The 12736-nt window shown below is 42.0% G+C and overlaps 2 protein-coding genes across 2 annotated transcripts in view; both read left to right on the plus strand.

Moving 5' to 3' along the window:
* spred1 (sprouty related EVH1 domain containing 1) overlaps positions 1–8514 on the plus strand; it is a 32782-nt gene extending 24268 nt beyond the window's left edge. The window contains exons 5-6 of the mRNA XM_032499547.1: positions 3049–3204; positions 3299–8514. Of these exons, the coding sequence (XP_032355438.1) occupies positions 3049–3204; positions 3299–3997 (855 nt within the window). The 3' untranslated portion in view covers positions 3998–8514. The remainder of the gene's footprint in view (positions 1–3048; positions 3205–3298) is intronic.
* Positions 8515–9508: 994 nt separating this feature from the next.
* Positions 9509–12609, plus strand: fam98b (family with sequence similarity 98 member B). Its single transcript, XM_032499548.1, is given in 10 exon segments — positions 9509–9718; positions 9886–10034; positions 10141–10269; positions 10360–10532; positions 10964–11044; positions 11167–11236; positions 11239–11259; positions 11262–11281; positions 11384–11551; positions 11642–12609. Coding segments are annotated over 10 exon segments (1074 nt in total). The 5' UTR covers positions 9509–9680; the 3' UTR covers positions 11867–12609.
* Positions 12610–12736: the final 127 nt, after the last annotated feature.

Here is a 12736-nt window from a genome sequence, read left to right on the forward strand (position 1 = left end):
AAACATTCACATCTAATTTAGCACTGGCAGGAAGTTTTCTCTTATCAGTTTAGTACACAGAGGTTTTGTTGGCCAGTTGACTTTTCCAGCCTCAGTCACAGACCAGACACTGAGGTAGGTTTGGTGTGTTCCTGTAGTGTTCTATAAAGCACCTTGGAGCAAGGAAGAAGAGTGTTAAAAAGGAATAGTTTGACAGTTTTGGAAGTACACTCATTAGCCTTGTTGCTCAGAATTAGATAAGAAGATTGTTATCAATCTCATATGCCTTTGTTAAATAAGAAGCTCTACAGCTAGCAGCCTGTTAGCTTAGCTTAGCATAAAAGGCTTTTTTTTCTAAGGTAACAAAATGCACCTACCTATTAAAATATTAGATCACTTTGCTTTAATACAAAGGTTTTTAGTACAAAATCCAAAGCGTAAAAAAAAAATGTTAGCGGGTAAGAGGCAAAGTTTGGTTTTTGCACAAATGAAGTAAACAAGATATAACATGTTTTAGTGAGCTTTAGAGGTGCTGGTGGGCAGATTATTTTTGTTCCTTTAGACAGAGCAAGGCTAGCTGTCCCCCCCCCCCCAATTCCAGTCTTTATGCTAAGCTAACATAGCCAGCTGCTGGCTGTAGCTTCATATTTAGCCTACAGACATGAGAGTGGTATCGGTCTTTCTTATTTAACCCTCTGCAACAAGGCTAATGGGTGTATAAATGTTGACCCATTGGTTAAAGAGATACATGGGGAGTAGGCCAGAATTTGGCTGTGTTTTTGTTTTTTTTAAGTTAACAAGACACAGAGATGAGCACCACTCATGGCGTGCCTCATTTAAGCTGAGCCCTATTTTTAGAATGTGAGAAACACACACACACACACACACACACACACACACACACACACACACACACACACCCCTTCTGTTACATACGTATGTTATATACATACATAAACCATTTAGTGAGTGATCAAATGTCCGAGCATGCACATCATGTTTTCTTCCTCCATTCTTTTCTCAGTCTGATGCAGAGGTCTAGCATGTTCTGTAGGCCGACCCCAGCCTTCCCTGTCCGAGCCCCTGGGATCACACACCTCCTCTCTCTCCTCTCCTCTCCAGATTGGCCCCCACGCATGCCTTGAATGGTGGGGCTTAGGCAAGCGCTTTAAAAAGGAAGCCCAACTGTTTCCCATTTCACCCCCCCACCCTCGTCCTTTCTTTCTTTCCTCTCTCATCACACACACCACACACACACACACACACACACACACACACACACACACACACACACACCCACACACACACACACCACACAACACACACCACCACACACCACACACACACACACACACACACACACACACACACACCACACACACACACAGCTGTCATCTGGCTTTTTAAGTTCTGTGCTGAATTTCCCCAGCTGAGCTGGTTTTATGACATTCCCTCAGACTATTGGCCTCTTCGCTCTCTTTCTCACACACACACACACAGTCTTTTTTTCCTGTTCTCTCTTCTCTTTTCTCTCTCCCTCCACTGTCTCCTATTCCTCACATTCCCCTGCAGACGCTGTGGATGTGCGTTACACCACTTGGTATGTTTGGAGGCAAAGAGGGAGCAAAGTGACACACATACACACCATGTGTTAGCAGTCTAGAGGGGAGGAGGGGGCAAAGCAAGCAGAGGAGAGAGAGAGGGGAAAAAAGAAGAAAAGAGGGGAAAAAAAAGTCAAAGGAAGCATCTCTTAGCAACCACAGGACAGTAATTACTGTAGCAGCAGCTGGGAGCAAACCAGATTTCCGCTGTGCGTTAAAGCACTGGCGTGGGCTCCTTTACACACAGCACTGACTAACCAGAGCCAGCAGCCTCCTCCACATGCAGAGTAGAGAGAGAGAGAGGGTGGGAGAAGGAGAAGAGAGGAGGACTAACCCTGCCTTGATGAGGTCGGGGTGTGTGTGGGAAAAGAGGGACAGCTAGCCAGTGTGTACCTTGAATATGGTGCGATCAAACTCATACTCGTGTGAAGATACCTAGCCGTGTGTCCATGTTTGTGTATCACTGTGTGTGGGACTTGAAGACAGATATAATGTGAAGACCCTTTATTTTCCAGTTGATTTGGATAATGTTCAGACAGTTTATCTATAAAGAAAGTTTTTAGTCATCGCCTAATTCTGCTTATTTACACGCAATCTGCATATGTTAGCTGGGAGATATACAGATGGTTGTGCTGAAATAATGCTGGACATGAAATATCCCACAGCTCTTGATGTAATAACTGACAATCCTCCCCCATCTCTCATCACCTCTGCAGGCATGAATCATGAATAGCCATCCCTTTTGATGTTGTTGCCATGAGTACTGAAGTATTGGGCCACTCCTGTTGGATCTATAACTATTTATTTTATTTCTAGAAATGTTTTTGCTGCATTTATACTTTAAAATGGGTTTGATGCCGACTGTGGCATTACCAGATGTTATTTATAGACATATCCTCCTGATTGATCAGCAGTGAGCTTCCCTCTTGTAATTATGAGATTGTTTGGCGTGAGGTGGAAGTAATGTTCGCTCTGCCCCACACACCGTTTCCAACATTTCTCTTTTTTTTGTTCACTACTGCAAGTGCCTCTTTTTTTTTTTTTTTGAAAGGCCGTGTTTGGTGATTTTTCATCATCGTTTAAATGTTTGTAGGAACACATGCAAGGCTGATGGGAACTCGGAGTTCTTAACAGAAGGGCCTTGAGTCATCACCACACAGCACACTCATTTGGCCAAGCGTGGGCACAGGCTGCCCCCCGGTGGTTACAAGTGGAACACACACAGCCTACACACCGCTCAAAACTGTCAAGAGAACTGAATTAATCGATCAGTGCTTTCGGAAGTTTGACTGTAACATAGAATGTGAGAATGACAAGATATTAAGGGCTTCAGTTAAGTAAGTAACTTAATTGATTAATAATGTCAGATGTCCTTCGGAGGGGAAACGCAGGATGTATTGAGTTATTCAAATTCATTTCCACAAACAATCTATCAAACTTAAATTGATTTTTTTCTGCATTTCCCCAGGTGTGTGATGAGCCTCCCTCCATCTGTACCCCAATGAAAGAGCCCTTCTCTCCCCTGAACAACGTCGTCTCCACCGAGCCATTCAGGGGCTGCTACGTCCGCGCCCAACCCTTCGACGAATTCCCCTCCAGAAACCGCCGCTACCTGCCTCCACAGGTCTGCCTCTCATCCACACAACCAATCACATCTCAACATCATTTCATTCATGTTGGCGCAATCCAACTAATTCTCAATTTCTCCGCTTGTCAAGGTCTCCTTCAAGTCGACTCGTCATGTCAGTTTTCACATGGACGAAGAGGAGATTGTCCGCATCAACCCACGCAAAGACGTGCTCATTCGTGGCTATGAGGACTACCGCCACCCTGTCATGTGGAAACAAGAGGCCGACCGTGAGGACATGGACTTCCCCACCGCCTTCCACAAACTGGACAGTAAGAAGTGCGAGTACCTCTTCCCTGATGGCCCCTGTGGGGACTCCCACTCTGGCCCTGGTATGGGCATTGGAACAGGTATGGGGCTGGGGATGGGCAAGGACACAGCCATCAAGACTCAGCCCTCGCCCCTGCTCAAGTCCAAGAAGGGCCGGCGGCGGCGAGAAGACGGCGAGCGTTCGCGCTGCATCTACTGTCGGGAGATGTTCAACCACGAAGACAACTGGCGGGGGCAGTGCCAAGACGCCCCCGACCCGATCAAGCAGTGCATCTACAAAGTCAGCTGCATGCTGTGCGCCGAGAGCATGCTGTACCACTGCATGTCCGACTCCGAGGGCGACTTCTCAGACCCCTGCTCATGTGACACCTCTGACGAGCAGTTCTGCCTGCGCTGGCTGGCCCTGGTGGCGCTCTCCTTCATCGCGCCCTGCATGTGCTGCTACCTGCCTCTGCGCGCTTGCCACCACTGTGGCGAAGCCTGCCGCTGCTGCGGGGGCAAGCACAAGGCCGCGGGGTGACCTAACGACGGACTCTGGGACACCCTCAAAGCTAGCTAACACAGGAAGTGGATAAAAGCGGAAAATTAAAAGCCGGCATCCTTTTTTCATTCCCCTCTCAGACGGGGTGATATGTTGTTGATCCCCAGCTCTGAGGGCTTTTGGAGATTTCAGTTTGTGTTTGTCGCCGACAAGCAGCTGTGGAGGACAAACCATATGCTTTGTGGGAGCTCTGAGCACCAAGCTAAGTTCAGGAGCTTAATCTAAGGAGAAGAGGTGTAGGCAGTGGCAAGCTTAATAGACTTGGAGATGTTACTAAAAACACACACACACACACACACACACACACACACAAACACCTCTACTGCAAGAAATGTGTAACTTTATGAAGGAAAATTGTCTTTTGTACAGAGAGCGACAAATTAATGACAAAAAAAGAAAACTATTCTGCGTTCAGAAAAAATACTTGCTGTTTGAGTATGCTAAAAGGGATATGTTCTTGCTTCTTTGTGAATTTACAGTTGGGTAACAGTGGCCTTTCCTTCTTGGCTTAAGCATTTGCTGACAATGTAATTACTAGACAGAGAAAAGTGCACTAGAAACGATATTCCCCCCCCCCAAAAGTAAAGGTAACCTCCTCAAATTCTTGTGGTACATTAACCACCATATGTAGTGTAATTTTAACCTTTGAGAGATGTTGATGTGGTGGTTGTATGGCCGATTCCTTGTTTTCCTTTCCATCGAATGTTGACAAAAAAAAGACAAAAAAAGAAACTCAAAAGTTAGTTTGTTTTTAAAAAGGTACAGCTTGGTATAGCTTTTGACATTCATTAAGAATCTGTTGAAATGATTGCCTTGCTTTCCCCGAGGTGATTTAGAACATTTGATTGCATTCCAAAATAAAGGGATTGATTCCATAATTAGAAGGGAAGAATGGTAAAAACTTTACCATGCCGGGTTCCCCCAAAAGTGTTTTTTTCCACGTCATGAAAATAGCATCAGAACTTCTTGAACCATTTAAATTGAAACCAATGACATGCCAATTTCATTTACTCCAGTGGATTTCAGTTTCAGTCCAAGATTTTACTGCTGTAGTGAAATTGGTGTTTTTGTGTCTTATTTGGTATTTTCCTGCTCATTTTAGAATAATTTGTAAAACAACAAAAGGCTGAAAGGTTGCTCAACCAGCAAGTTTTGTTTCGGTGAGTAAAGGGGTGTCAGTGCTCCTTGGTTAAATGATAAGGCACTTAAATTAGGTTTTTAATTTTTTTTTTATTATTATTTAGAATTACTCTGTACATAAATTTGACTAATTTAACATTTGATTTAGCATGGGGGAAAACCCTCCTAAAAGCACTGCTCTCCAAGCTTTGGTTGCAGCACCCTATCTAAATTTCCATGTTTGTCCCATGACTCCATTTTTTCTTTTTGTTTTCTTTTATTTCCCCCTCAGAAATGTAGTGTTCCTTTGTTCCTTAAAAAGTCCACTCCTTACGTATGTCTTCATTTAACAGGCCCTGGGTGAATGAATGCATTGTTTCAGGAATGTTGAGTATCTTAGCTATTTAAAACCATACAGGTGTTTTGTTGTGTGTGTGTGTGTGTGTGTGTGTGTGTGTGTGTGTGTGTGTGTGTGTGTGTGTGTGTGTGTGTGTGTATAGGTTTTCATGTGCACATGTTGATTTGGTGTCTTGTAACGCCACCACTGACTATTTGACTGAAGGCTTTGACTTGTAACAGCGTCCTTTTTCCCGAAGCACCTTTGTCCATTGAACGAAGAGACGATCGAACTGTTGAAGGAATACTTCGACATTTTGGGGAAATTTATTTAATTGCTTTCTTTCTGAACGTTAAGACGGGAAGATCAATTCCAACGTTGTAGCTGTCTGTTGTTTAGCCAATTTGTGGTTTTATTGTGGGACTGTTTCTTGGATGGGCTCAGTGATTTCCTGGAGCCCTGTTGTCAACATGAGGTTGCCATGCAAAAAACTGTAGGAAGTTTCTGTGCCTGGCCAAGAAATAGTCCCCCACATAACCCACCTGTAAAACATGTTTACATTTTGTGTTTTCCCCCTCCAGATGAAATTAACATGTTATAAATATGGTAATTAGTGAGCTTTTGCGATGGCGTTTTAAAACGATTTGTTAACCCTTGAACAGAGCCAAGTTTCCCCATGTTTACAGTCTTTATGCTAAGCTAAGCTAAATGGCTTCATATGTAACTGCTCGATTAGAGAGAAGTATCAATCTTCAACTCTCAGCAAGAAAGCAAATGAGTATAATTTCCAAAATGGCAAACTACTCCTTTTACATCCTTTGGGAAACAGGGAGTCTAGTTGTGTGTAAATCCCATTTCCCAACCAAAAGTGTAGAACCTTTTAAATTGAACATTGTAAAAAATAAAATTAAAAAAAACACCTTGTTGACTCGAACTAGTCTGAACAACAGCAAACTCCCAACAGTAATAACAGTTCTGTTTGGATGTCTGATTGCAATAACCAATGAAATTATCCCTAAATAAGGCCTTGGCTTATTGGATTTGAAATTAGTGCCAATTTGGATTTACCTCAGTATTTAACAGCAGATTTGGTCCAGCATTAATGTGCTGTTGCTAACAGATACGCATCTCCTCTCACCTCCTCTCACTCCTGGTTAAAAAGAATGTATTGGCACCTCGGTCTCAACATAACTGGATTACAGGAGGACCATTTATTTTCCTAATTCCACCCCGACCTACGCTCCCTTTACTTTCTATGCAAACTTTCTAACGTGGGAAACACATTGACCTCTCTGCAGGCTGAGTCAGTGACGGGACAGGACACTTTAACGCTAGATAGGCAGACGACCAACCCCTGGTACCAAACTCCAAACAACATGTAAATACTTAACACTATATTTAAGTTCTGATAATAATCCCAGCTTTTTTGTCTTTGAAATTTTAAAGATAGAGCTGTATTTATCGTTGCTGTCAGCATATACTGTAGCTTCAATTGACAGCATTATGTACATAGGTCACCTTTTAGTATTATTTCACATTGAAAAGTAGAGGGCGTTTGTGATGGTAATGACTATTGAGCTTCTAATAGAGTTTCTCTCTAGTTTTGTACGGTAGAAGGAAGGATAGTGCTAACACGGTACAGCAGTGGCAGTCCACTTGTTTCAAAAGTTTGTTATATAAATATATATATATACACATACATATAAAAGCTGCTAGATACAATCACTAATTTTATTATGTTCACAGAGAAAATCAGCTATGAACGACTGTTAAACCCTAAATCTCCAACAGCATATAACCATGACGGTGAGTTTTTAGATGTTTGATTGCTCTGTGTGATGAAGCGGACACTTGTGTGTGTGGGTGCGCGAGTGTTACTATATTTGTGCGTTCTTGTGTGCCCACAAGTGTGTGTGTGTGTGTGTCTGTGTGTTAGTTTCTAGTGTGCTGGCTGTGTGCGTGCGGGGTTGGTGTGTAACCAAATGTTGGGTTGGTTGTCATATTCTCCCATTGTAATTGGATTGCCCTGCATTATTGCAAGCTGAACCAAGGTTTGATGAACCTGATTAAACTTGCTGGCTGAGAAGCAAAATGTAGGACGTGCATTTATACAAAGTGTAGAGAATGCTGAAATAACACTTCTCATTCTGCATTAACCAGCACAGTGCAACTTCCTGTCATGTACTGTATTATATATATGCAACATGTGTCTGTCTGCTTTAATATATATATATATTTTTTTGACCTGCATTATACAAGACTTCAGTTTTAACCACTTTGCTGCTAGTCTTTTATCCTCTTTCAATCTTGGAAATTGTGCATATCTTTGGGAATGCATACAAGTGTACATTCTTGACATTGTGTAGATTAAAAAAGAAAAAAAGCTATATAAACCTGTTTCTCTTCAGTGTATTGTTTTTAAAGTTACTTTTCACAGCAGTTGAGTGGTTAAGTTTCAATTCTCCAATGCTTTGGTGCACTGATGATACTATATGTAAGCTTTTTTTCATCTTACAGCGCTTGATGTAACATTTATGTGATTAGTTCTAAATAGTGGAAGACATTTGTGTTTTGAAACTTGCAGTATAAATGGTACTACTCTTAACTATTCTGTAAACACTGCCTGTTTTCTTTCTTTCACTCTCTCTTTGTGCATATTTCTTTCTTGTGCATCTCCCCCCCCCCCTTGAAGTTTCTTAGTGCCATCGGCTTTCACATCCTGACAACCTCAAAAAAGTGCCTCACGTCCATCCTAGTTTCCATTTTATAATTTAACATCTCTCGTTGTGGTTCTATTGGTTTCTACACGTCTAGGTATTTCTTATCATGGTTGGGGAATACCAAGTATATGATGTAAAAATTATAGTCCCAATAACTCATGTCATAGTTGTATTTTCTTTATACAGATGTAGCTTGTTACTTTTCATAAATATATAATGTAAATATGCATACATATGTTTGTAACTGTTTTTATGTTACATCATACACTTGTAATTTGACATATCAAATAACATTATCATAATAAAATGGTGAGTTTTAATCCTTTGCTGTGTGGAATTCATTGTGTTTCTTTTGATCAAACAAACATCCTTCCTTCCTTTTCAGAAAATACTTGAAGTTCAACAATCAGGACTGAAATCTCCAAGAGATTCTACTTCTGCATTTCAAAGTCATACCGGAACTAATATGTGTAAAATCCAGACGGCTACATTTACCAAGAAATATCAAGGATTTGTTCTATCAACAAAAAATGTGATCTGCAACAACTCTGATAATTAATGAATATTGGTTTAAGTTGATCACGGGGGGGGGGGAATAAACAGATAGATGACAAATAATCCATATAATTGTAAGTGGGAGATCTACTCCAAAGGCTTCAAGGAGGTGACAAGGCACTGTATTAACATGGTTATTTTAAGAAAAATGTGATTTATACTGGCATAAGATTCATATCTATATAATTTATTATGATTTGTGCAGTATTTTGTATTATACATTTCCATTTTTTCTGACCTTATGCTTTTAATGCACTACATTGAACAGGGCACATTAGGTGTAGTTGCAAGCTGTACTAGTTGCTCTGCAGATTTTTATTAAAATAACATAAAATACTGCTTCTGTATTGTAAAAAATAAAATCTCAGGAACGCTGGAAATGCGCCTTGTTTTAGCTTGACGACATAAAGCATTTAAGACAAAGCGTTGCAGATTTTAGAGACTCTTATGAATTCATGTTTAATCCTTTAACTGCTTACAAAAAGCATACAATGCTTACAACAACACACATTTTTCCAGTTACCAATTTGTGGAATCATTTGTATTATTCCATAAACAATTTAACACTGGCAAAAGCCATTCTTCACAATGAATTATTTTGAAAATGTATCACATTGTCGTGCTTAAGTCTGGGTCAAACCATAGACAGTTTATATCAATAATATACAGTCTATGGGTCAAACTCTGCCTTTTAAATGGCGGTTTTCTATGATGTATTACACTAGTGCTGGACCGGAAACATTGCTGCGGAACCAGAGTGTGAAATACAAACGTTTCACTCCGGCTAAAGTACGTGACCGGAACTGCGAGAAAGGCACGAGAGCACAGCAGAAATGAATGGATGCAAAACCTGTTTATGTTGACACTGTTGTAGCCGTAACGTCGTCATGTTTAGAGTAGACTAACACAGGAAAAAAACTCAGTTTCAGCGATGGAGTGCGACATTTTGGACTCGTTAGAGCAGCTCGGGTAAGCTAATTGCTGTTAGCATGGCGCGGTTACGTTACTTGCTTAGCTTTGCTCATAGCTTCACAGTCCCCGTTGGGTTCTCAGCCTGTGTGTTTATAAGAGACAGACTATTTTTAACATCTAGAGGGTTCGATGCTAATGTGTCTGTCCTCGCTTACCTTACGTAGCTATGACGGTCCTCTGCTGGAGGAGAAGGCGCTGCTCGGAGCCGCAGCGAGTGGCCTGTCCTCTCCCGAATATGTGGCCCTGTGCAGGTGGCTGACATCCACGTTGAAGCCGCTGTGTGCCCTGGAGGAGAGCATTACTTCCGGTCCAGGTGAGCCACATCCATTCCCACCGGATGATGAATGATGATGGCAAAAAAAAACAAAAAACTGTCTGTTTATCACATTTAACCTGTTTCCTCTCTGTCCTGCTCCCAGACGACATGGACAGCCTGCGGGTGGAGATGAGTGGTTTGCTTAAAGAGTTGCACTGTCCTTATCACGAACTGGTGTCAGGGATCACCAAGGGCAGTGTGCGAAATACAAAAGATCATCTCAAGTTTCTCTGTATGTAATCAAACCGGGCTCCTTATCGCAGTCATTGGGCTTACAAGCTCTGAGTATTTTGAGAATATGATTTTGTGTTTCCTTGTTAAGTGTTTCTCAGCTCTGAGCTCCAGGCAGCACAGATTGTGAGGAGCAGAGGAGTTTCCCAAAAACACAGAAAGAGTCCGGTGTATCATGAGCTCCTGGCAATCTGTAAAACCCTGAACCTACCGGAGCCCAGAGGACAGGACGCAGCAGGAGTTCTCTCTCAAGTCCGAGACAAGGTGGGACCGTTTAGGTGCCTTTATAACGGGGTCACCTAAATGATGCTGCGAGTCTTTGTCACCCTACCAGGGTGGGACTCAAGGCTAATAAAAAGTGTTTTAGTTGCGCATACTTTGAACAAATTCATTTGAAAACTGCAGTATTGCAAGAACATATTCCAGACCATGGCTACCCCCGCCCCCTCACCCCCCCCCCCCCCCTCCATAAACTTCCTGTTACTTTCATATTGTGTTCAAATTTTTATAGCAATGTTTAGGCATTAATTGCTTTTAAATGGCTTCTTAATTAGCCGTTTCCTGGCCATGTTCCGGTGTCCTGTCTGCTCTGCAATGATCTCTATCATTCAAATGAAAAGGATCAATGGGCCTGGGCCCCCCCCCCCCCCTCCCATCTCTTTAGCTAATGCATTAAACCCTGTGTGTCACTGTAGGTTGATAACGTACTTGAAGATCTTCCGAATAAAGCCATCGAAAACCCAGTGCTAAAAGTATCACTATGCAGTGAACAATGGGTGAGTAGATAAACTGAAATGAACCACATCACATGAACTTTTGTGTCTGTAGTAGTTTCTGGGTGTGGTTTGAATGAACTCATTGTGGGTCTTTTTTTTTTTTTCTCTTCAAATCTCTGCAGGAGAAGTTGCACCGCATAAACACAGCTCTGTCTTCAGAGTACGAGTGTCGGCGCCGGATGCTGATCAAACGCTGGATGTCACAGTTCAGTCATTCGGTGGTCAGACAGAGCCAACGCACGTTTAATATAATGGGGGGGGGGGGGGGGGGGGTCATAAACTGATGACCATCTATAGGAGTAGAAGCTGATTTAATGTTATTTGTGCCTGTGGTTTTAGGTAAGGGTGGACAGCATGGCCAGGGCCTACCAGCCTCTGAGACACTCTTTGAGGCCGCAGTCCACAGTGGACATGGCCGAGCTGCTGGCTGCCAGAGAAGACATCTGCAACGTGGTGAAGACCAGCAGCGGCTCCAGCAGGGAGAATACGGCATGTGCTGTCAACAAGGTATAAAATAACTTTTCCTCATATCTCAATACATTACTCAAACCTGTTGTTTGGTTCTGACACATGTCTTGTCTTGTCTCTTATCTACAGATCCTGATGGGGAGAGTCCCGGACCGAGGAGGACGTCCCTCTGAGATAGAGGCCCCACCACCTGAGATGCCACCCTGGCAAAAAAGACAAGATGGAGGAGGAGGACGAGGAGGTGGCTGGGGAGGCCACGGTGGTGGAGGAGGAAGAGGAGGTTGGAGAGGAGGGGGATGGAACCAAGGAGGACATGGTGGACATGGAGGAAAGAGAGGGCGATACCAATATTAGTTTTTACTGACAATCTTGTGTTGGTATTTTTTTAAGTGTTTGACATGAACTTTGTTTTCTATGAAGGGAAGAAACATTTTATCTGATCAAAATGATACATCTTTTTCACTTAGATAATTTATAATCCCCCTATTTTTTTTACTTTTATCAGTTTTTATTTAGCTTTTTTAATATTCTCCTCAGTGTTAAGTGAAAATAGGAGTGTGCAAAGAAAAAATGATTCGAAAAGTAACTACATTTCTAGAAAATACCTTTGTACCAGAACATCATTACATAACAATCTGCATTATGAGTATGCATTTTTTGAGTGTGTTTTTGAAAGACCCTATTCTCCCACAATGCAATGCACAATGGAAATGTAAGGGGGGCTGATTATAATTGTAATTACAATAACACTTTGGAAAAAGTTAATAAGTAAAATATGTAGATTTCCTATATATCAACTAAAAGTGGAGACTGTACAGATAAGCACACCGTATGCAATAAGTAAAATGAAAGACAGCTCGCATTTGAGGGAGAGGGGAAAAAACACGGTTTCAGCATAAAATATTTTGCGTCTTAGGATGATGTAATTTAAGAGTTCGATGGAATGAAGTATGTTGCCAAGCGATCTTTCCCTGACTAAAGAGGTGTCTGTGTGCACCTTGACGACTGAAACCACGGTTACCTTTTAGTGAGCAAGCTAAGGACACTAAGGATCAGAGACTTACTCTCTTTAAATCTGTACTTTACATTTCAGGCTACAAGATATCAGCTCTCTTGCCTCATTTCCTTGAAGATTCTGTACCTCTGAATTTATGTAATAAAGATCTCTTCCAATAATGTAAACTCCTTATGTTGATTCAACAGATCCAGAACAAGTGCAGCCAG

This window comes from Etheostoma spectabile, chromosome 20 (assembly GCF_008692095.1).
Source record: "Etheostoma spectabile isolate EspeVRDwgs_2016 chromosome 20, UIUC_Espe_1.0, whole genome shotgun sequence".
Taxonomy (NCBI): domain Eukaryota; kingdom Metazoa; phylum Chordata; class Actinopteri; order Perciformes; family Percidae; genus Etheostoma; species Etheostoma spectabile.